We start from the raw sequence: 22,585 nt of genomic DNA, 5'->3' as shown, positions 1-22,585 counted from the left end.
AAATTTTTCATCATATTAAATTATAAAATCACTTATAAAAGAGTAAAATAACCTTTATAACACTAAATGTTATATATATATATATATATATATATATATATATATATATATATATATATATATATATATATATATATATATATATATATATATATATATATATATATATATATATATATATATATATATATATATATATATATACTTCGTATTAATCTTTTGCTTTGCCTTTTAATATAGATTATTACAACATATTTTTCAATATATTGATGTGTATATTGTATCAAACTTTATTTACTAAATAGAATTAATTTTTTAAAAATAAAATTGAACTTACCGTACAGGGTACGAGGCTTAAGTTAGTATATAATAAAAAAGATTTTATATAGCATTGTCTAAAACATGAATAATGCTGCGCAAACTAATACGTGATATCCAAACTTAATTTTCACCCCAAACAATCCGTTTTTTAGGTTAATTAGTATATATTCCGATAAAACCTTTTTCCAAACCTGTTACACCTTCGACGACATATTTCGCCTCTTTCTTTTGTTTCCATCTATTACTACTCCTTGGCTCATACAAGTAATTGTCTATCTCACAACTCAATAACATAAGATTTAATTAAAACCATTATAACTACTTGTAAAATGAATGGTGAATACCTGACAGTGGTCCACCACTGTAACTGATATGGTATGTGTAGTATCGTTTTTAATATCTACCTCACCTCTAGCAGCACACAATTTTTGGATTCGATAAATCGTTGACCAATAACTTTTAATAGGAACTTGTTCTACATCATACACTAGTTTACATGACTCTTTTTTAAAGCATGTCTAGCACTTACTCCTTATTACTCTATTTGTTTCATTTTTTTTTTTTTTTTTGGCAGGTTTAATTTTGATAAATAAATGGTCGTGGTTTAAATTTGTTATATATGTTCAAAGTTTACATGTGTTATTTTAATTTTTGTAAAAGGTATGTCTAGTGCTTACTCTGATTTTGATTATTATGTTCGTCGGGTTTTATTAAAGGTTGTGGTTTACCATTTAATGTATGTTTATTGTTTATATGATTTTTTTTTAAGGTATGTCTAGTGCTTACTCTCTACAATTTTAAATACTTGCTCCACTTTACGTTTTTGGCCGTTTTAAAATACTTGCTCAATTTCCTTATTTAGAAATTTTTTTACAATATTTAATTCGTTTTTCTCAACTAGTAGACCCAACATAAACCATACTTTATTAATTTCATATTCACTCCTTCAATTCTCTCAACTACTTTTATTTTGTTACATTTTTTTAACAGAGAGATTACTATTCTATTGTTTTTTTTTTTAGAAATAATTTAATGTTGGCGGGTTTTGATTAAAGTTAAATGTGGGACGTAACAATATTGTAATTCATTTAAAATAAGACGTTAGTACGTAAAATGTGAGCATTGTTTAGCAACTCTAAAAATATAAAAGTAATAAGTTTATATTTGGGTTGTATAATGAGATGAAATTAACTAGCTTTAGTTTAGGTCTCATGCATTTTCTCAATTTTTTGAAGAATTAGGCCTTGTTCAATTTATCTTTTCACCATTCAAATAATATTCCGTCAAAATAATTTAAGTTCATTAATATTAATTTCATTTTATTAAAACTAGGTTTTTCTTTTTTGACAAGATATTGAAACTAAGTTAAGCTTATTAAAATATGTAAAGTTTTAATCAATAAAAATCAATAAATTTAATGAACGGATATAATAGGAGGTTTCGGGTAAAGACTAGAATAGACCCGGTCTACAATAACTTATTGTAGACCCAACCTTCTAGTATACCATACGAATATAATTATATCATACGAAATGTGATTATATTAGTACAAAAGTGATTATATCATTCTGAAACTGTTATGTAAATGTATCACTCAAAAAGTAAATTTATCATTATAAAAAGTATGGAATGGTAAATTACATCATTCAAAAGATGATTTTTAAATTTATCATCCTAAAGATAATTATATAATCCCATTAAATGGTTTAATATGAGATTATATAATTCAAAATATGACTCACAAAAAGATAACTATATTGTCTAAAAAAGTGATTATATCATCCACAATGGGATTATATTATTTGAAAGTGTCAAATTTTGGGTCTACAATAATTTATTGTAGACCGGGTCCATACCAGACCAATTGTCACTAAAATTAGTTGTTTTTTTTTTTTTTTTTTTTTAGGAATCACTAAAATTAGTTTAGTGCATCTAAAATAATTTATTTACAATAATAATATTTGTTGAATAACAAAAAAAAAATTGGGGTTATTAAAAGAAAATCGACTAAAATTGATATTATTAAATCAATGTTCCTATGTATATATTTTTTTTAAAAAAAATTGCAATTTTTTTTGTGATGCCTTAACATACAAGTATGGAAAAATTAATTACTTTTTTTTTTTATCACTTCTTGTTTGTACACCAAAAAAGAAAATTTGCCAACATTGATTTTGCTTAATCACATTGAGGAATTGTATTCTATAGAATTTCGTAAGAAAAAAGATATTTCATTATATTGCACTAATTCAATATAAGTATGAAAGAAGCATTAATATAGACAACAAACAAACCAACTCAAGCTAAAATAAAGGAAATACTAATGGGATCATGGTCCACTAAACATGCTTAGAGCAACTCCAATGGTTGCTTTCAAGGATTAGCTTGCAATTTTAATAATTTTCAAGCTAATAGCCCAACCATTGGAGTATATTCAATAATTAGCTTGGTCAAGCTAATGTCAAGCAAATTAGCTTAGCTAAGCTAATTAGCTTAGAAATTAATTGTCACTAATTAAATACTAATTATTTAAAAAATAAAGGTGAAAAATCTAAATATTAATTAGCCTAACTATTGTGGTATGAATTAGCTGGCAGGAATAATAGCTTTGCAATCTTAGGTGGCATGGCAAGCTAATTTGACAATTAGCTTGCCATTGGAGTTGCTCTTACTGTGCTAATACTTAGAGCAACTCCAATTGTTGAAAAAAGGGACTAGCTTGCAAATATTAAAACTCTTAAACTAATAGCTATACCATTGTTGCACATCTTACTGATTAGCTTTGGCAAGCAAATTAGCTTTGTAGAGCTAATTAGCTTGGTAGATATTTATTAGATAAAAAATATTTTAAATTTAAAAATAAATTAATTTATAACTAGGTTAACCATTGGAGCAACAAATAGGTAGAATTGTTGTAGCTTACAAAAATGATTTGACATAACAACTTAACAAGCTATTATATGAATTAGCCAATCATTGTAGTTACTCTTAGGAAATGGATTATAGGATTTCTAACTAACAAATAAATATCATATTCCTATCCTAAACTTTATGAATTACTTTGAATCAATCCATGATTTTGACATTTTCTAATAAGACAAAAGGTCCCAACATCATCAAAATTTCACAAGAGCCACACAAAACTTTTTGTTATTTCTTTCCTTCTCTCCGTAAACTATTCTTCTAAGAGTAAAATTTGTGCTCACCAATGTCACTCTCTTTATCCTCCATCAAATGTAAGCCACTCCCATGTCCTCAAATATCTTCAACGGTGACTTATCTACAACCTATAATCAGAATTCAAACTCGAACCCGAACCCGAACCGATGGCTTTGCGTCCAAGTGTGAGCTGAATGAACAATCATTCCCTAAAGAGACTACAAAGAAAGATGCGTCTAAATTGAGCGTAGGTTCTCCAGTTATCATTACTGAGGCTCCTCAAATGATCAAAACTGCTGCTTCTGTTCCTTGCCTTAGACTCAATACTGGCTTAGTTAACACCGGCGATGTTGGAAGGTAAAAATTCCTACTCCGTCTTTAATAAAAAGCACAAAATTATATTGCTACGAATTTTGTGAAACTAAAGCATAACTATGTTAATGTACGGGATATATATTATACACGATGATGTGAAGCAAAACAATACAAAGTGAAATTTTGATACTTATTAGAGTCCCTTAAAAAAATTATACGGATAGTAGTGATTGGTAGTTATTCGTGTTTATTAACACAATGATATAATAAAAGGCACAAAAATACTAGTATATTGTTAGGAATTTTGTGAAATATGATTTCTATACTTTAAAAATTCAAATTTTTATTTTATTTTTTATTAATCGGGATTTATTGTGAAAATTGTGGCCTATTTGCCACTTTGACATAACACTTGACTGAAATTTACGTGTATTATTAGTTTTTTTTTTTTTTTTTTTTGAATGGACGTGTATTATTAGTTAATGTATTCTTTTTGTAGTTTCTTGATATAATTCCAATATGAAATAATCATGCAAAAAAAAATTATGTTATATGACAGGATTATTTCTAGGAAACCTATGGATGTATGGGCTATACGTTTGAGCATTGGAACATATCTTATCGACAGGAAATATTTCAAGCCTCTCGAATTAGATGAATGATGCATGGAGCTTTTGTCCTTCGTGGTTTCATGTTTACAAGCCTGCCGAGGTTTCTTATATAGTCTTATTCAAGCGACTTATGGTCATTACTCATCAATATGATGTAAACATCCGATAATAATGAAAAAAATGTTATAATTCACTAATTTGCTTCATACTTTCTTGCACATCATGTTATATTATAGTGAATTTCATTATATGAATTGAAGTATTATGCACTATTGAAAAGGTACTTATAACTTGTATGTAAGATGTACCGTTATTAATAAAAAGGTACTATGTACAACTGTAGAAGTAGCTTAGATAAAATTCTACTTGTATATTCTTTAGATATTGCATTGTGTATGGAAATATGACGTAACAATTCAGTGATTTTGAGATTTCACCCCTATTATAAGCTATCATGTTTCAATAGGATATCCATAAATATATAATAACTCATGTACTCATCATCTAGCAATAACTCCGATGTATTTCATACAAATGATCATTTGTAAAAAGGGATGCAACTCTATATGTAGAGTACATAATTCGTGATATCCAAATTTAATTAGCTAATACGGAGTAGCTAATAAAGCTTAAGGACTTTGATTAGCTGCACAAGGTAAATTAAATTTTAGGTAAAAAAATCACTACACACTCTTTGTTTTTAAATGTTCAACTTTTTGTTATTAGTTAGATATTTTAGTAATTTTGACTCAACCTTAGTTTATCTTTCGTACACTTTTAAGCCTTTTTTGGTTGAAGGAAGTTGGATGGAAAAGAAAATAAAGGAAATTGTTTTAATCATATTCCCATGTTTGGTTGAATAAACGACGACATAAAAATCTAAAAGAAAGGAAGGGAAATTGGAGGAAACTCTCTTAACAAAATTTTAGCTTTCCTTTCCTCTTAAAATTGGAGGAATTTGATTGGAAAGAGAAAAATAAAAGTGATTTTCTTTATCTTCTCTTCATTTCCTTTCATTAACCAAATATTGGAAAATAAAATCACATTCCTTTTCCTTCTTTTCCTTTCTTTTCCCTTCTCATGCTTTCTCATCTTTTCCTTTACTAATAGTGAACCAAATAAAGCCTTAGTAATGTAATATCAACCTCTTTATCTCTCCTACGCCCAAAACATGTACTAGTACACATTTTTTTACCACTCTTCCTTACCCATTATCCACAATTTACATCCATCAATTCCTTTTTTTTTTTAATTAAATTATTTTCTCTTACTTCATATATATACTCGATAACTTAATTAAGGTGCATTCTCTTCATCTTAATCAATCTTAACTTAACAAATTAAAAAATTAGGAGTGTTTACTTCAAAAAAAAAAAAAACATTTATATTTTTTATAAGCTGTTTAACTATGAAATCGTTGAAATATAATTTTTTTTTTTTTTGTAATATCATGTGTTGCACGGAATCTAAGCTAGTATAAGTATATATTTATATTACACGTTTAGTTGTTTACAATCAAGTAATTTTTTTTGTTATTAAAGACGTACATTGCACAGAAATAAACTAGTGTTATCTAGAATATCACCCTTTTCATCCCTCATCCACCCAAAAGCATGTACTCATTTTTTTACCATTGTTCCTTACCATTATTCACAATTAACATCCAGGACTTTATGTACTCCATTTTTATTTTTTACTAGGTTAAGTCTCGTGTCATGCACGGTAATCTTCATTATTTAACGAACATTAGTTTAACACAATATTTAAGTCATTAAAGTTGCCGTTAAAAGAGTTTTTGTAATTTGTACTTAGAAATTATTTAAAATATACATAATATTTTGTTTTAAAAAATATTGGAGTACAATTAAAATTGAATGGAAAACGTTTTATGATTATTTGAGTGTTTTTTTTTTTTTTTTTTTTTTTTGCTGTAAATATTTCGAATGTATTTGATTCTTCTGTCAATTATTATTATTTTTAAATAAGAAATAATGAAAAAGATTTGAAATATGAGCAACAATAATTCAGCCTAAGTCTAGTATAGAAAGTAGAGAAGATTGTTGCACACTCTTGCTATTATTGATTTGGTACATAAATTCTTGCTAATTTTGCTACCATTAAGGGTATTTACAATTTAGTTGGACAAGGATTTAAATATTACCTAAAGTGGTATTAATCTGATAAAATATGACAAAATTACGCGTCGATCGGTGTAATTAATGTTAATGTTAATTTAACTAATCTACTTTTAGTTAGCTTATCCGCTCGTTAGCTTTTGCCTTTGAAATAATTCTCCATTTTTATTTACTTTATCTTAATTTATAATTTTATATACACAAAACACAATAATTCAAACACAAACTTTTTAAAAAATCGGGTGTACAATAATTATTGTACATCCATTATAAAGATAGCTTAAAGTGATTAAAAGTTACCTCTGAAATGAATAAAAGTTACCCCAATATGCGTAAAAGTAACCCAATTCAAATAAAAAGTATCTACACTTTATTAGTAAAGATTCACATTTTAAATGACTAAAAATCAATTATTAATGATTGAATGTAATTAAATTACCTTTAAAAAACTTTTCTTGTTGTCTATTTATATAAAGATTGTATTATGTTTAAAGTTACCCAAAAACAGACAAAAAGTTACTCTAAATTTAGCTAAAAGTTACCATTATACTACTCGATGTACACTAATATTAGTGTAAATCGGATGTATACAAAAATTTTTGTAATTCAAATAAGCTCATTTTTTTTGAAGGAAATATTACTTCGTATATTTACCAAAAAAATATTGTCCATTTTTTTTTAATGTAGAAAAAAATAAAATAGAAATTTTAAAATGGGGAATTTACACCCAGCTTCAGTAACCCGGGAATTTTAAGATTTGCAATTTTATTTTGGCGACCCAAAAATTCCCCAAAACTTTCATCGTACAACTCATTTTTCACGAAATTCGCATTTTCTTTCTCTCTCCTACTCTCCCGCCTTCGTTACTCCATCTCTCTCTCTTCTATTTTTCCCAATCAATTCTCACTGATTGCTGCAAGTCGTAAGTTTTTTCAAACCCTAGAACTTAAATTCATGCTTCTTTTCTTCAATTTCGCTGATTTTCTCTTCAATTTTAGGGTTAATTTATACTTAATCATCTTCTGCTTACTTCCATTTATCATTTTAGTTCTCATTTTTGATTTATGATGCAGTTACATAAAGTTTTGATTTCGGTTTGATTTCATTTGCAGAGGTTGCGGCATAGTGTATCTGCTGTAATCATGCATATAAAGCAGGTAATCCCTAATTTTATGATTTTTTACTAGTTTAAAACCCTAATTGAAGACACTTGGGTTTGAATATTGGATAATTGAGTGTGTTTTTGGTGATTATTTTGGTTGTAAGTCTAATTAGTTTGTGTTTTTTGTTACAATTCGTCTCGATTTTATGTGAAGGTTATTATTGAAGGTTTTAAGAGTTATAAAGAACAAGTGGCCACTGAAGCATTTAGTTCAAAGGTTAATTGTGTAGGTATGGTTTTCTTCCTGATTATCTTCACTGTTGTTTGTCTTTCTCTTTGATTCTCCTGCTGTGAATTTACTTATATTGTACTGCTCATGACATCCACCGTCCGAAAATATGGGCCATAAAAGGAAACAGATGTTGTATCTTTCAAGTAGTCAGAAAACTCGGAATCCAGGAACATTGTTTTTAAAATTACGTGATATAGATGTAGAAAGTGAGGGAATGATGATCCTCCAACATAATGGGTGATCATGGTTTGGGATTATTTGAAGTATTTTTTTTTGGATGCGATACATAGCTATCTGATGATCTGGTTACTATATTACGTGCTTGCATTTGACTGTTACTAAGACAAATAACCGAAAAATTACACACAGTGACTTTTCCTATTATTAAGGTGAGCTTATGACACATGATTATATCCAGATAATGTATGCTTCTGGACACTTTTTTTTTTTTGTTTACTAAATTTGCATTGCTAAGAGAATATATTAGTCTGCTCTTTTTTTTTTTTTTTTTTTTCTTTTCCCAAGCCATTAAATATGAAAGTCCTAGGAATTTTATTATTTTTGTTTTAATTGGGATGTTGGGGGGTTTATAAGAAGCATTTATTCACATTAAATACATTCTTAGTTTCTCACTCATATACAAACATTGTGATTACTATTACGTCTAGCTAGAGCTTTGCTCATGTACCCCTTTGCCCTTTCTCCTAATTTCTGCTATTTATCTCTACATAGGGTCTTTTGCAACAAAATTTTCAGCTTATGACTCAGAGAAAAAAAGCATATGTTTGTTTAGCTATTACATCAGTAATTAAAGCTTGAAGTGATATGCTTTTTGAATTTTTGACGTTTGAGGCTGTAAATTCTTTTTATTATATATATATATTTTAAATAAAATAATCCTTCGAGTGAAATAAAAGATTAGTGAATACTATCTGTGCGCGAATTTGACATTTGAGGTTATGATCTCATTTTTGGAATGCAATTATTTTAGTAGGGTAAGAGTTGGTTTTATGGTATTGTATTTCTGGTGGAAAATACAATCTTTGGATGACTAGTTGGAATGTTGCTGTTGGTTGAACTTGCCTAGCAGCATGTTGTGCGTCTCAGTGTAGGTATTTTGGCAGTGGAAATATGTAGTATTTGCTGGTGTTTTGTTACGTACATGCTTGCATGTTAATACTGATTATGTATATGCTATTGTGGGTTTATGCAACAATGCCTCTTGTCTTTAATTTGGAGTTTGTTGCTGCATGCAGTTGGTGCTAATGGTTCTGGAAAGTCAAACTTTTTTCATGGTAGGCTATTTGCATATATTATTTACCTACTTATCTACCTTTATATGTTTTTATATTTGTATGTTAGATTCTCCATTTAACAAATTTCCCCAATGCAGCAATCCGTTTTGTCCTCAGTGATCTTTTCCAAAATCTTCGTAGCGAGGACAGGCATGCGTTACTTCATGTAAGTTTTTCTGTTATTCATTCAATTTTGATGTATGCATCCCTAGGGGTTGACTATAAACTTTGATTGTATTTCTTCACATGGTATTAATAGGAATTTTTATTATGAAATTACATTTAGATTGGTGTTAAAAATGCTTAAAGAATGTTTACTCTTTCTTTTTTTAGCTTCTTTTAATGTCATTCTGGGTCAGTGTATATTCACATTAATGCTCTTCGTTTTGATATGTGGCTGATGAATTCCTAATTTTGGGCGTTCTTGCAACATCTCTGTATTGCTAGCAGTGTGGCCATTTCAGACCCAATCCTCATATTTTGGACCAATATAATCAACCCTGCCTTGGCATTACTAACTACCAATGCATCTATGCTGTCTCTTTCTTTGTTTGCCTATTGTAGGATATTTATTTGTTTGGGTGTATTGAAATCTTTTAAAAAAGAAAAGATATTGCTTCCTATCCACTTATTCAATATTAGTCTCTATGTGAGGGTATTTGGAGCTTTTCTCTAAAGAGATGCCTAATTGAGGTTATTATTCTGGATATATGCTGAACCTTTGGATGGTGTTAAATTTCCCAAATTTTCATAAAAAAACTTGACTACTATTGTTTCTCTCACTTGTGGATAACTTTTAACAGGAAGGAGCAGGAAATCAAGTTTTGTCTGCATTTGTGGAGATCGTGTTTGATAATACTGACAATCGAATTCCGGTAATATATTCTTTACACTTGTTTCTGTTTCCCCCTATTCATCCTCTCATCTATAAGGGTATTTTTCTGCTGGCTGATCTCTGTCATCAACTTCCTACATTCAAGTGATCTGCATATCTTTCAACTCTTCCTCACTTGGCTCCTGCACTTTTTTTTGGCCAGGGGCGTGAATTGAAATCCATCATCCACGAACATATTTAATGAATTATTATGTCATATACTTTAGCTCATTGGTGGGTGTTGGTTCATGAACTTGACCATTGTTTTACCTTCTTCAGGTTGATAAAGATGAAGTCCGCTTGCGGCGCACAATTGGGCTCAAAAAGGATGAATACTTTTTGGATGGAAAACATATCACGTGAGAACACATCCTATTTATTGTATCTCCTGATTTCATTTCCTTATATATTTCATCAGTTTCATTGCCCTTTGATTAAATTTACCCTTGTTGAATTAAATGTTATACTGTTTTGTATAGGAAGACAGAGGTCATGAACCTTCTAGAAAGTGCGGGATTTTCTCGCTCAAATCCTTACTATGTTGTACAGCAAGGAAAGGTGACTATCGACTTGCTTGTCTGTGCTAATATGTTTATATGTAGGTTAAATCATGCCAGAAACTTTATCTCTTCTCAGTGGCTTTATATTATTTTTCTGAACTGGGATGTTTTGTAGATTGCATCATTGACACTTATGAAGGACGCAGAACGACTAGATCTGCTCAAGGAAATTGGAGGTACTCGAGTTTATGAGGAGAGGCGGCGTGAGAGTTTGAAAATCATGCATGAAACTGGTTAGTCACAACTAAATGAATTACCTTTAGCATTACTGTCCATTGTATGATAAAGATGGCATGAGGGGGTGCCTGAGGCATTAGGTGCTAGAAGCAGAAATTATCTGCAAGGAATCAGTCTAAACCTCCTGATATCCGTTTTACTTATGCTAGAAGGCCCAAGAATTAGAGGGAAGAATGCTGAGTTGTCAGGTTGTTAAATTCAGTTTGGGAAGAAGGGTAAAATAGTAATCTCTAGATAAGTTTGTTATGAGTTTGCTATTTCTAGGCTGGCATGCTTAAGGTGTGTTAAGTCTGTTTTTTGGGAATTAATTTTGGGGTATTAATAGATGATTGGTGTAAGGGGAATGCATCAGAAAATTAATTGAGTGTTTTGTTTTGGGAGAGCTCCTTCCTCTCGAAAGAAGGATTGTATTATTGGATACTCTGTTCAGTAATACATTTATCATTCCCTTGGCTGCCATTACTCTGTCTCTCTAGCTTGCTATCTTACTGCTACTCATACTAATCTCTAGCATTATCATCTTCATGGACCTCGGTTAATTGTGCAATTGGGGCACCCTAAGCTCTGGAGAATATTTAGAAGCACCTAACAAAATTGTGGCTTTTAAATGTTCTGTGATTCAAAATTGTGGCTCTATTTTCCATATATGATATGTGTGTAATTTGCATAAGCATGTGCCCTTGTTTCTCATCTCAGGTTTAGGCTCGAGGAAGTCTATTGCTTTTGTATGCGTCATGTCTCTTTTGATTTGATTTGTCCATTTTGCTATTACCTTGTGATTTTTCCTCTGGTTACCAGGTAATAAACGAAAACAGATTATTGAAGTTGTTAAATACTTGGATGAGCGGTTGAAGGAGCTGGATGAAGAGAAGGAGGATCTGAGAAAATATCAGCAGCTTGACAGACAGAGAAAATCCCTGGAGTACACCATCTATGATAAAGAACTCCAAGATGCTCGACAGAAGTTAGCTAAGGTCAGCATTTTGCCTGAAGTAGATATATGACACGGATACACAATATATGACACGGATACACAATTTTAATTTGATCAACACTCTAAACACTTAATGGATGTAATTAATATTTGAGAAATTTGTTGTTGTTAATGGTACGGATAGTATATAATCCTGTTAAAACTGAGATAATAATTCACTTCAATGTAGCTATTTGATGATTTATTGGTGTGTGATGATGAACTATTGTCGTCAATACACGGTGTTTGTATGGGTTTGAATACAAAAGCCTTTACTCACCTAATCCTTCTATTATTGTTTGGTTGTTTCTCATATCCAAATTTGGTTGTTGCCGGGTCTGTTAAATGTATGCTTTTTTTCAGGTTGAAGAAGAGCGGGACAAAGTTTCCGATAAGTCAACTACAATGTACAACACTGTTCTGGAGTCTGAAGAAAAATGCAAGGTCTTGGACAAGGATTCGAAAAGGCTTTCCAAAGAGCTTCAAGTGTTGAGCAAGGAGAAAGTGGCAGTTGAGAGTCGTAGTACAGAAGCAATAAAAAGGAAGACACAACTTGAGCTTGATTGCAGAGACTTGAAAGAGAGGATTTCCAGAAGTTCACGTGTCAAGGTTGTAGAGGGTTGACTGTATTATTGCTTAAAAATTTAAGTTCTTTGTCTACGGAGTAGCAATTTATTGAAGATGCAATTTATTGAAGATAGAAAACATTTCTTTCCTTTTTTTATGGGTTGTTGTAGAATGATGCTGCCAAACAGCTTGAGTTTGTGAAACGGGAAATCTTGGAGTCAACTAATGAGATTGAAGTAATTAAGCCTTCATATGATGCCTTAAAGATGCAGGAGAATGAGATGACTAAAGGGTATGATTGGGAAAAGCCTTGGATATGTATATTTCTGGCATGTGCCTGCTAATATTTGATGGCCTGCCTTTTCCTTGAGTTTAGAGATTGCTTTTTGGTTCTTATGCCGGGGATGAAAGGCACTATAATTTAACTGATTGGATTACTTTTCTCCCTTTTGTAACTTGCAGAATAATGGAGCGTGAAAAGAAGCTCAGTATCCTTTATCAGAAGCAAGGTCGGGCCACTCAGTTTCCTAGTAAAGCAGCTCGTGATAAGTGGCTTCAAAAGGAAATAGATGAACTTGAGCGAGTTCTTTCTTCAAACCAGTTACAGGTAATACATTGCAGATTTTATGCTAATGGGCTTTATAAAGAAAACTAATATTAATATATAGTAATCTTAGCCATCCATTATTTTAATGCACTGCTCAGATTTAACCGCAAGGGGTAATTTGGAAAATCCTTGGTACTTGCAATGATTGCTATTCATTATTTATAAGGCCCAGTCATCTATCCCATTGCATGACCTCTGGTTTGGAAAATTTTCCTTATTGTCTTTACTTTATACTAATCTTGAACGTTCTTTCAAAAAAAAAAAAAAAAAAAAAAAATCTTGAACGTATTTTCTGCTTTACAATGATTTTGTCTTGATTGCATCCCCATCTCCTCTTATACACTTTACTTTTCTAGTATTACAATAGATTGTTCAATGACAAGTTATCTTTTATAGCTCTTTGTTGTGATAAGTTTCCGAACTAATTTGGGACCAAGGGAGTATTTGCAGTGGTAAGTGTTCGAACTAATTTAGGATAGAGGGAGTAATTGACATAATTCTTGTTGATGAGAAGAATTTTCTGTTAAATGGAACTGGTGTGCCTTTGTACATCACTAAAATTTCAAGCAAGCTTTCACGGTTTCTCTGATCTGTCCAGATTGGGAGTAATGCTAATGGATTGAATAATGGATAGGGATACACTGTAGGAATGACAATACTGGGTACTGGTGGAGAGGAAAAAATAAGATTGAAAAAGAATGGTGTCTTGCAGCTTTGTACCAGTGGATGCTGGGTCTGGAACTTTTTTTACTGTTGGTTCATTTCCAGATTGGCAGCAAGCAGTGGCAATTGTCTGGCAGTGGAATGGTTAGCAATTATATAAGGATAGAAAAAGGGGTGGGGGTTTGGATTATCTTGTGGATAACACACTTTATTTTGACTGTTCAATTGTGATTTACAATATTATGCATCTGTTTGTTGGAGTGTATCCTTTTGTCTGTCCAATCCAATAACTAATTTTCTCACATATTGATTGTTGAAGTCGAGTATTATTTGGATTTTGTGCTTCTCTGTTGTTAGAGAAAAGAGATGGAGTGGGCAGATAATTCCTTGTTCCTGACTGCTACTCTCAATGATTCTTACAAAGCACTACATTGCTAGAACGTGCTACTTTGTCTTCATTAGCCTTGAGATTTTACCTTGTATCTTAACAAGCACTACATTGCTAGAACGTGCTACTTTGTCTTGAATTCTTGATTAGCCTTGAGGTTTATGGTGTGCTGTTGCATTGTGAGCTGTAGACGTTTAATGTGCTGAATTTCCTTTTTTTTTGCACTATCATCAGCTTCTTTTGAATTTAGAGTTTATTTTTTCTGCTGTCTTGCTTCTGTATCTACAGGAACAGAAGCTCCAGGATGAATTTGATAACCTCAATGCTCAGCTCAGGGATATAGATGATTTTATTAAATCCCGAAAAGCTAATTTGTCAGCACTTGAAAGCAACATTAATCAGTCAAACGATGGGTTTATTACATCCAAGGGGCAAAGAGACAAGCTACAAGATGAGCGGAAGTGAGTTCTGTTCCCTTGTCCTTAAGTCTCCTTGTTTGTTTGGTTGTTTGTTCAATTTTTAATTTTCACCTTTCTTGTCTATCTGGATTGTTGCACTGTTTTCTAATTTTAATATTGTACATGCCAGGGTGTTGTGGGAAAGAGAAAATGAGCTGTCTTCTGAGATCGAAAAATTAACGTCCGAGGTGGTGAAGGCAGAAAAGAATCTTGACCATGCCACTCCTGGTGTAAGTGCTTTTGAACTATCCATTTGGTATTGTATTCGTGTAGGAGTTGCACGACAACTGTTATATGCTCTATGGAACCTGATGTGGGAGTGTGATGTCTTGGTGTTGGTGTTTATCTTTTTTCTTTTGACCAAATGTTTGAGCAAAATTATTTTTTTGAATGATTGATTGTCTCACTTTCGTGAGCTTGTGCTGGTAAAGCTTTAGTGTAGTACATAAAGAGGCATTTTAAAAGAAGACTTGATTTATGCTTTATAGTGAAGGTGCTTGCTGAGATCCATCTTTCTGCTTGATCAGTCAATTAGGTTTTTGAATAATGGAACTTTGGGTTGTTATGCTTAAATTATGGCCTGTGCCTTTTTATATCCGTTAACACTTAAATATTAGATAAAAGTTTCTTGTTCTGGAATTTAAAACAGCAATCTGCCTTCCTGGCTCCACACTCTTTGTGTAAATGAAATATTTCACTAGCAATGTACTACAGTATTACTCACCTCTTCTTTTAGTATTTAATCTATAGTTTGATGATCAACTTGGCTTAGACTACCTTCCCTGCATGGCCATCCATAATATAAGTATAATAGAAGGGAAATAGTAGTTTTCCATCTTCCTTTACCATGTATCAGCAAAGTGTATTACTTGATCTTTATTTTCTCTCCTCTATTTTGTAGGATATTAGGAGGGGACTGACTTCTGTTAGGAGAATTTGCGACCAATACCGGATTGAGGGTGTCTTTGGGTCACTCATTGAGTTGTTGGAATGTGATGAGAGGTTCTTTACTGCAGTTGAAGTTACTGCTGGAAACAGGTATATGCTGTTCCTATGATGAAACTTAGCCTTGGAAAGCTATGTCCAATCTCTCAGAGACTAATTTTTTCATGTGTCATTGTTATTGCTATGTGCAGCTTATTCCATGTGGTGGTTGATTCAGATGAAACCGCAACTAAGATTATTAGGCATCTCAATGCCTCAAAGGGTGGACGAGTGACATTTATACCTCTGAACAAGGTCAGGCCTCCACATGTCACTTGTCCACAAAACGACGATGTAGTACCTTTGGTGAAGAAATTAAAATTTCAAGATAACTACTCTAAAGCATTTTCCCAGGTGAGCATCCCCCCCCTTCCCCCCCTTTTTTTTTTCCTTCTTAATATGATACTTTGGTTGTTAGAAAGTTTGTATATTTTTATCTATGAAATGTTCATACCTTCACCATTGACCATTTTCGTAACTTGACGTTTCTAAAGACTACTGCATTAGAGGGGTGTTTGATTTATTTTAAGTTATCTCTTATCTGCTTAGCAGCATGATGGCTCTTTTTGCTTTAGTCCCAAAATTACAACACCGTATACTTTGTATGAAGGCAGGGTGGAAGGCCATTGTGCTTGTCAAAATGTCTCTCCATTGTAAATGATGTTGGGCTAATTAAAGGATTTATAGTTGTCCTTTTTTTTTTCCTATCATATTAGCTACCTTTTCCAAGTTCTAAGAGCTTTGGAACTGGGATATGGTTATTGTAAATACTTCTTTCTGTGGTTATATCCAAAGCTGTTGGTTATCTCTTTGGTTATTTTATTTTATTTTGTTTTTTATTTTGTATAGATGTTCTTTCGACTTCAGTCTCATTATGTATAGATGTGCTTTCGACTTCAGTCTCATTTCATTTCCTTTATTCTGTAACATTTTTAAGCTTATGAAGCTGTATTAACTTGCCCAAGGTATTTGGAAGAACTGTGGTTTGTCGAAATTTGGATGTTGCTGCCAGAGTTGCTCGTACTGATGGTTTAGATTGCATTACTCTGGAAGGTCCCCAAATTTTCCCTTTTCTTGCTAATTGATATTGCTTCTGTTGATCACCTTTTTGATTTTGTTTTATACTGGAGCAGGTGACCAAGTGAGCAAGAAAGGTGGGATGACGGGAGGATTCTATGATTATAGACGCTCAAAATTGAAGTTTATGAATATAATTAAGCAGAATACACGGGTAATTAATATGAAGAAGAAAGAGCTAGAGGAAGTAAGGCTCCAACTTCAAGATATCCTTCTCCTAAGGCTTTATAATCAAAACTTAAATGCTAACCCTCTCTCTCTCTCTCTCTCTCTGTGGCAAATATTAGGAGTGTACATGGTTTAGAAAAAACAAAATAAATTCTCAAGAAACCGGTAGGATGTTTGGTTTACAATTTTTATGCTTAAGGATTTGAGGTTTTTTTGTTGCTTCTGGCTCAACATATAGTACCACCAATCCACCTAAAGTAAGACCGCTTTTTTTTGTTTCTTATTATTAATTTCTTTTATATATAAAGTAAAGTTCACTCCATTAAGTTTTTAACCTGTGATAGGTATTTAAATTGTATGTTAAATTTTTTGTGCTGGTATATAGATATATTTTACTGCTTAAAATAATTTTGAATTTCAAATTCATGATTTCTTGGGAATGTTACCAAATCTGTCAATCTTCGTGATCCTAATGTTGTTAACCTCATCCTTAACAATGCCTTTAATACCACTGTTTGGCTTAGTTGGTACTATGATGTGAATCGTTAAGCCATCTATTTGTAAGTACAATTTTTGCTTAAGTTGGGTAAAGAGGATTCTAAAAGTTTAATCCCATACTGGTCTTAGAGTTTGTACAGAGAGAGGGAGACATTTTGATACTGAAGACTTTGACAATATGTCTATCATTTGTTATGTCTTAACAATCATCACATATAGATCAGAAAATTACTGAGAAGATTACAGAGCAGCAAAAAATAGATGCTGATCGTGCTCATCATAGATCAGAAGTGGAGCAGCTTCGTCAGGATATTGCAGATGCTAACAAGCAAAAGCGATCAACATCTACTGCTCTAGAAAAGAAGGTATGCACCAAATGGTGTTTACAAATTTAATGTGATTTATTTGATTTTTACATCTAGCTTGTTGCTTTTTTGTAGGAAAAATTGCTTTCTAATGTACGTACACAAATTGAGCAACTTAATGCCAGTGTAGCCCAGAAACAGGCTGAGATGGGTACAGACCTTGTTGATCATTTGAATCCAGAGGAGAGGGTTCTTCTGACTCGATTGAACCCAGAGATCAAGGAAATGAAGGAGAAACTAATGGAATGCAGGTCAAAGCTTATGGAGGTTGGCACAAATGTTATTTGAAGAGTTAACTATATTTTTTGTCAAGAATGTGTTACTTTGTGTATAGTCTTCAATCTCTTCATGTTTTTCTTTTCCATTTACAGATTGAAACAAAAAAATTGGAGCTTGAGACAAATCTTTCCACAAATCTGTTGCGTCGCCAACAGGAGTTGGTTGACATTATGTCATCTGCAGATGATGAAATGTTGTCTGCTGAGGCTGAATCAAATCAGAAGGAAATGGATGAGGCCAAATCTTTAGTGGATGAGGCAACAGAGGAGCTAAAAAGCGAGTCTTGAGTCAGATCTGTTTTTTCCTACCTTATTCGCTTGAATGGTTCTTCTAATCCTCTAATGTCTGTTGTGCAGGAGTTTCTGCGTCAATGAACAATATAACGAAGAAACTAAAGGAAATTAAAATTGAAGATGATAGATTGCAGGTGATGATCAATTTCACACGTTTATGCAGCAGTTAATGTCTTTTGATTTATTGTTGTTGATTTAACTACTGTCAATGCAGAAATTAAGAGTCGATTATGAGAAAAGGCTTCAGGAGGAAGCAGAAGAACTAGAGCAGTTAATAAGCAACAAGAATATGCTTCTTGCTAGGCAGGAAGAGTACTCAAAAAAAATCAGAGACTTGGGTCCGTTGTCTTCAGATGCTTTTGACACGTAATGTGATTTCTGCACTCAACTAATATATTTATCTGATAGTATAGCTGTAGTTTTTTTTTTTGCTTAGTTGACAACTGTTTGATGTATGCTGATCAATTCAGATACTTTCAATGTTTAATTATCATCAATGAGGGTCCTCTTTCAATTTGAGTGAATGTCTTACACTCTTACCTGTTATTACATGAGTATTAGATAGATAAGCAAAATTTAGCATGCAGAACTTATCTGCTTAATACAAGTATTACTTTTGAAAATGGGTGAAATTGCGACAAGCTGGCGTGATCAGCGTGTTTTAATTTTCTGTATATGTTGAGGATCTGGTAGCAAGATAGTTTAGATGGTTTATAAAAATGTCTTTAAGTGCAAATAGGAATTAGGAACGTCATTTCAGTTATTAGGGTCATCTTTCGTATGGGGATTCTGATGATTTGGTGAGGAACTAAGCAGTTCCATAATTTGGAATTTTGTTTCTATGGAATCCAATGCTGTTAGAGAGATGGTATGCCTCTGGTTTTGTTCCCAAGAGCCATGACTGGTTTGTGTTAAAAGATGTGGGAAATGTTCCATAGATTTTTTTTTTTGTTCAAATTTGAAAGCAAAGTCATGTAACTCATCTTATTCGTGATCATACTTATTTTAATTGTTCTTCTTAAGAACTCTTTTTTGATAATATGCTTGTATAAACAGGTATAGGCGGAAAGGTGCTAAAGAATTGCATAAGATGCTTCATAAGTGTAATGAACAACTTCAACAGTTTAGTCATGTGAACAAAAAAGCTTTGGATCAGTATGTAAATTTCACAGAGCAACGGGAAGAGCTGCAGAAAAGGCAAGCTGAGCTGGATGCAGGTGATGAGGTATTGTATACTTCATGTTCCTATTTGTTTTCTTTTCAGCTTGTTGACTGTTGAAATATGCTCAAGAGAATTGTCTCTGATTTTATCACATTCGTTTGGCTCTCTCTCTCCATTGTATGTACTCTGATGTATGTAAAATATGTGTGTGTGCGCGCGCTATTACCTTTTGCTGCAGAAAATTAAAGAATTAATAGAAGTTCTGGACCAACGAAAAGATGAGTCTATAGAGCGTACTTTCAAGGGTGTTGCTAGGAACTTTCGAGAGGTATTCTCTGAACTTGTGCAAGGAGGTCACGGATTCTTGGTTATGATGAAGAAAAAGGTTAGTAAAATTATTAAATTTACCCAGCTTCTTGAAGTTTAGTGTGTTTACTGATGTTATTTTATCGTGAATATTAGTCTATTCAATTCCTTGAGATTCTTCAGTCCTTATCTTCTCGGGCTCTTGTTCACTTTATTCAGTGCATAAAAACCTACCATTACATTTCTTGAGTGATTACTAGTTACTATGTAGTCATTGACCGGTAGTTATTGTTGGATTTATTGACAAGACACCAGCTGCCTGTTACTTCACACAAATAGAGATCAAAAGCATACAGTTTGCCTGATAGGGACATCCAGTTCTTATAAACCATGAAAGGTGTTTGGCAAATTAGCAGGCTCTGCTACTGGGCAATGCTGGTGCTACTTATTCTGCTGGCATGTATGAATTTTTTGTTGGATGGATGGTTGATGGGGTGCTATGTAAATCATACTTTATTAAATCAAGTTATTCAACCACTCTTGCTCAACCTTAGATATACTAATGGCACTTAAATTTAGCCAATACATGTGGAAGTCCCTTAGATTAGGCAACTAGCTGGGTCTGACACTTCCAATCCCTATATACAATCTCTGTGCTTTCAGTCTGAAACTCTGAATCACGTATCCAGGAAGGAAGGTGGATCTTGTTTGTTTGTTCTGTTTAGTTTCTGTTTCTTCACTTTACTTCAGTACTTCATGCTTGAAGCCTTGAACTTGTAACATTGTAATTTTTAACAGGATGGAGACAATGGAGATGATGATATGGATGAAGATGGGCCCCGTACAGCAGATACTGAGGGAAGAGTAGAGAAATATATTGGAGTGAAAGTGAAGGCAAGTATACTATAGCAGGGTTGTTTTGCATGAGTTATCTTTCTATCCACAGAAATATTCATTGTTTTGTCCGGAATGTCTTTTACATTTGTATCTGCAAACAAGGGATTTGTTATTTTAACCCATTGATAAAGTTAATTGAATTTGACTGTTAGATTAGTTTAAAAAGGAAACTGCCCTACCAAATAGTTCATGGTTTTACACTTTGAGAAAAGGTTTTCATGGAAATTTTGCAAAGATAATGCAAGGTTTTTGTGTAAGTTTGACCTGCAGTAGAATATGGGGTGAAGAGAATATGTGTGAAGTAATGGTATAGTTTGAGGGAATAATAAGTTATGGATGGTATCCATTCAGTTATCTCTGGTATTTTGCTGAAAGTGTACATCATTTAACAAAATTAAGTAATATATATGAGGTATATATTGTTGTTGCTGAAGCTACTCAAAGCTTCGATTTTCTTATCTGATCAAGACACTTGTATCTGTATGAGAGCTTATTTTTAAAATATTATTTACTCCTAGAAATAATTGAATAATTCTTCTCGGCTCAACCATTATTGATCTGAAAATATTAAGTGATGATTTACATAACAGGTATCATTTACTGGGCAAGGGGAGACACAGTCTATGAAGCAATTATCTGGTGGTCAGAAAACCGTTGTAGCATTGGCATTGATCTTTGCCATACAGAGATGTGATCCAGCCCCATTTTATCTTTTTGATGAAATAGATGCAGCACTAGATCCTCAGTACAGAACAGCTGTTGGAAGTATGCTTAACTTTTCCTTATAGTCTTCATTCTTAATGTGAAAAAACTGAGCAATTTCATAATCTAGTTATATATCTGCAATAATTTTCCGAAATTATTTGTGGCTTTGTATTTTATTTTGAACACCTGAGGATCCTTACCTGTTCTTTTGTTAGATATGATCCGTAGGTTGGCTGACCAAGCAAATACACAATTCATTACTACAACTTTTCGACCAGAGCTTGTGAAAGTTGCTGACAAGATTTATGGAGTGACACACCATAAACGTGTCAGTCGAGTAAATGTTGTCTCTAAAGATGAAGCGATACAGTTCATTGAGCGAGACCAGACTACCAATGCCGATCAGTGAGGTTAGCTCCACCTTCTGAGTTGTTCCAATTTGTTAGCTTTGGTGCTTCACAATCATCTGCTCTGAAATTGTATGCTGCTTGCTTTGCTTTAATTTAGGGATCAATCGTGCTGGATTCGCCCGTTGTGAGATGATCATATGGTTGACAACTTGAGTTGACCCATCTATTACTGAGCCTGTACATTAGTTTATATCAGAGGCCTATGTTGTACATAGATGGTAGTAGGATGGATAACGAACATAGATGGTAGTAGGATGGATAACGGACATTCTGATTACTTTTTTAAGTATTGACATCATATAGTGTTGCACATAGTCGTATGTAGTTTTATTTATTTATATTCTTGTTGATCAACTCTGTTATTTGGTCATTTTGGAACCAAAATATTTTTTTTATTTTTTGCTAACATCCTCATCATCTCGTCAAAATTAATTGTCCAAACAGCTGTTTTTTCCCTCCCGATAATGATCTTATTTCATGTCACGCACAAATAACTAACCAGGATCATTTGGTAAATCTTAAGATCAGACAATAATTGTTGGATTTGTTGTGGTGTGATAAGCTCGATTTCTCATCTTGAACTATCAAAAGCTTCGCTATAACTCGAGGTTGCGGGACTTGAAAATGGACTTGGCAAACTGGCGGACTTCTAGCGTATAGCTGTAAGATAGTGTTACTTTCTTAATTTTATTTGACTTGTCATTTTGTTTGAAAATACAATTTGCCTTGCTAAGAAATTCTGTATTTGAGATTTAACACCTGCGTGATCAAATGAGTACATTTATTGGATATCAGGGCAATTAAAAAGAGTATTAATTAATGTATAGACTATAGAGTATGTATTAAGACAGTGAACATAAATGAATTTATAATTTTGATGAATT

At 32.5% G+C, this 22,585-nt stretch overlaps 2 protein-coding genes across 2 annotated transcripts; both read left to right on the top strand.

The window, feature by feature from the left end:
- Nucleotides 1-3,459: 3,459 nt before the first annotated feature.
- Nucleotides 3,460-4,829, top strand: LOC110683531. The gene is made up of 2 exons (XM_021859923.1): nucleotides 3,460-3,837; nucleotides 4,355-4,829. Exons 1-2 carry the CDS (start codon nucleotides 3,530-3,532, stop codon nucleotides 4,455-4,457), a joined length of 411 nt encoding a protein of 136 aa, XP_021715615.1. The 5' UTR covers nucleotides 3,460-3,529; the 3' UTR covers nucleotides 4,458-4,829.
- Nucleotides 4,830-7,313: 2,484 nt separating this feature from the next.
- Nucleotides 7,314-22,129, top strand: LOC110683529 (structural maintenance of chromosomes protein 3-like). The gene is made up of 30 exons (XM_021859921.1): nucleotides 7,314-7,463; nucleotides 7,654-7,698; nucleotides 7,858-7,933; nucleotides 9,192-9,230; nucleotides 9,329-9,396; nucleotides 10,034-10,105; nucleotides 10,384-10,463; nucleotides 10,584-10,662; nucleotides 10,780-10,897; nucleotides 11,700-11,875; nucleotides 12,238-12,483; nucleotides 12,612-12,733; nucleotides 12,904-13,048; nucleotides 14,388-14,560; nucleotides 14,688-14,787; nucleotides 15,459-15,595; nucleotides 15,694-15,895; nucleotides 16,507-16,594; nucleotides 16,675-16,824; nucleotides 17,498-17,649; nucleotides 17,725-17,916; nucleotides 18,021-18,204; nucleotides 18,285-18,355; nucleotides 18,436-18,587; nucleotides 19,278-19,446; nucleotides 19,622-19,768; nucleotides 20,488-20,583; nucleotides 21,177-21,351; nucleotides 21,507-21,701; nucleotides 21,799-22,129. The coding sequence occupies exons 2-29, from the start codon at nucleotides 7,684-7,686 to the stop codon at nucleotides 21,698-21,700; spliced, it is 3,618 nt and encodes a 1,205-aa protein (XP_021715613.1). The 5' UTR covers nucleotides 7,314-7,463; nucleotides 7,654-7,683; the 3' UTR covers nucleotide 21,701; nucleotides 21,799-22,129.
- The last annotated feature ends 456 nt before the right edge of the window (nucleotides 22,130-22,585 follow it).

Source organism: Chenopodium quinoa, unplaced genomic scaffold (genome assembly GCF_001683475.1).
Source record: "Chenopodium quinoa cultivar QQ74 unplaced genomic scaffold, ASM168347v1, whole genome shotgun sequence".
NCBI classification, from domain to species: Eukaryota; Viridiplantae; Streptophyta; class Magnoliopsida; order Caryophyllales; family Amaranthaceae; genus Chenopodium; species Chenopodium quinoa.
This window is presented reverse-complemented; position numbering and strand designations above follow the sequence as displayed.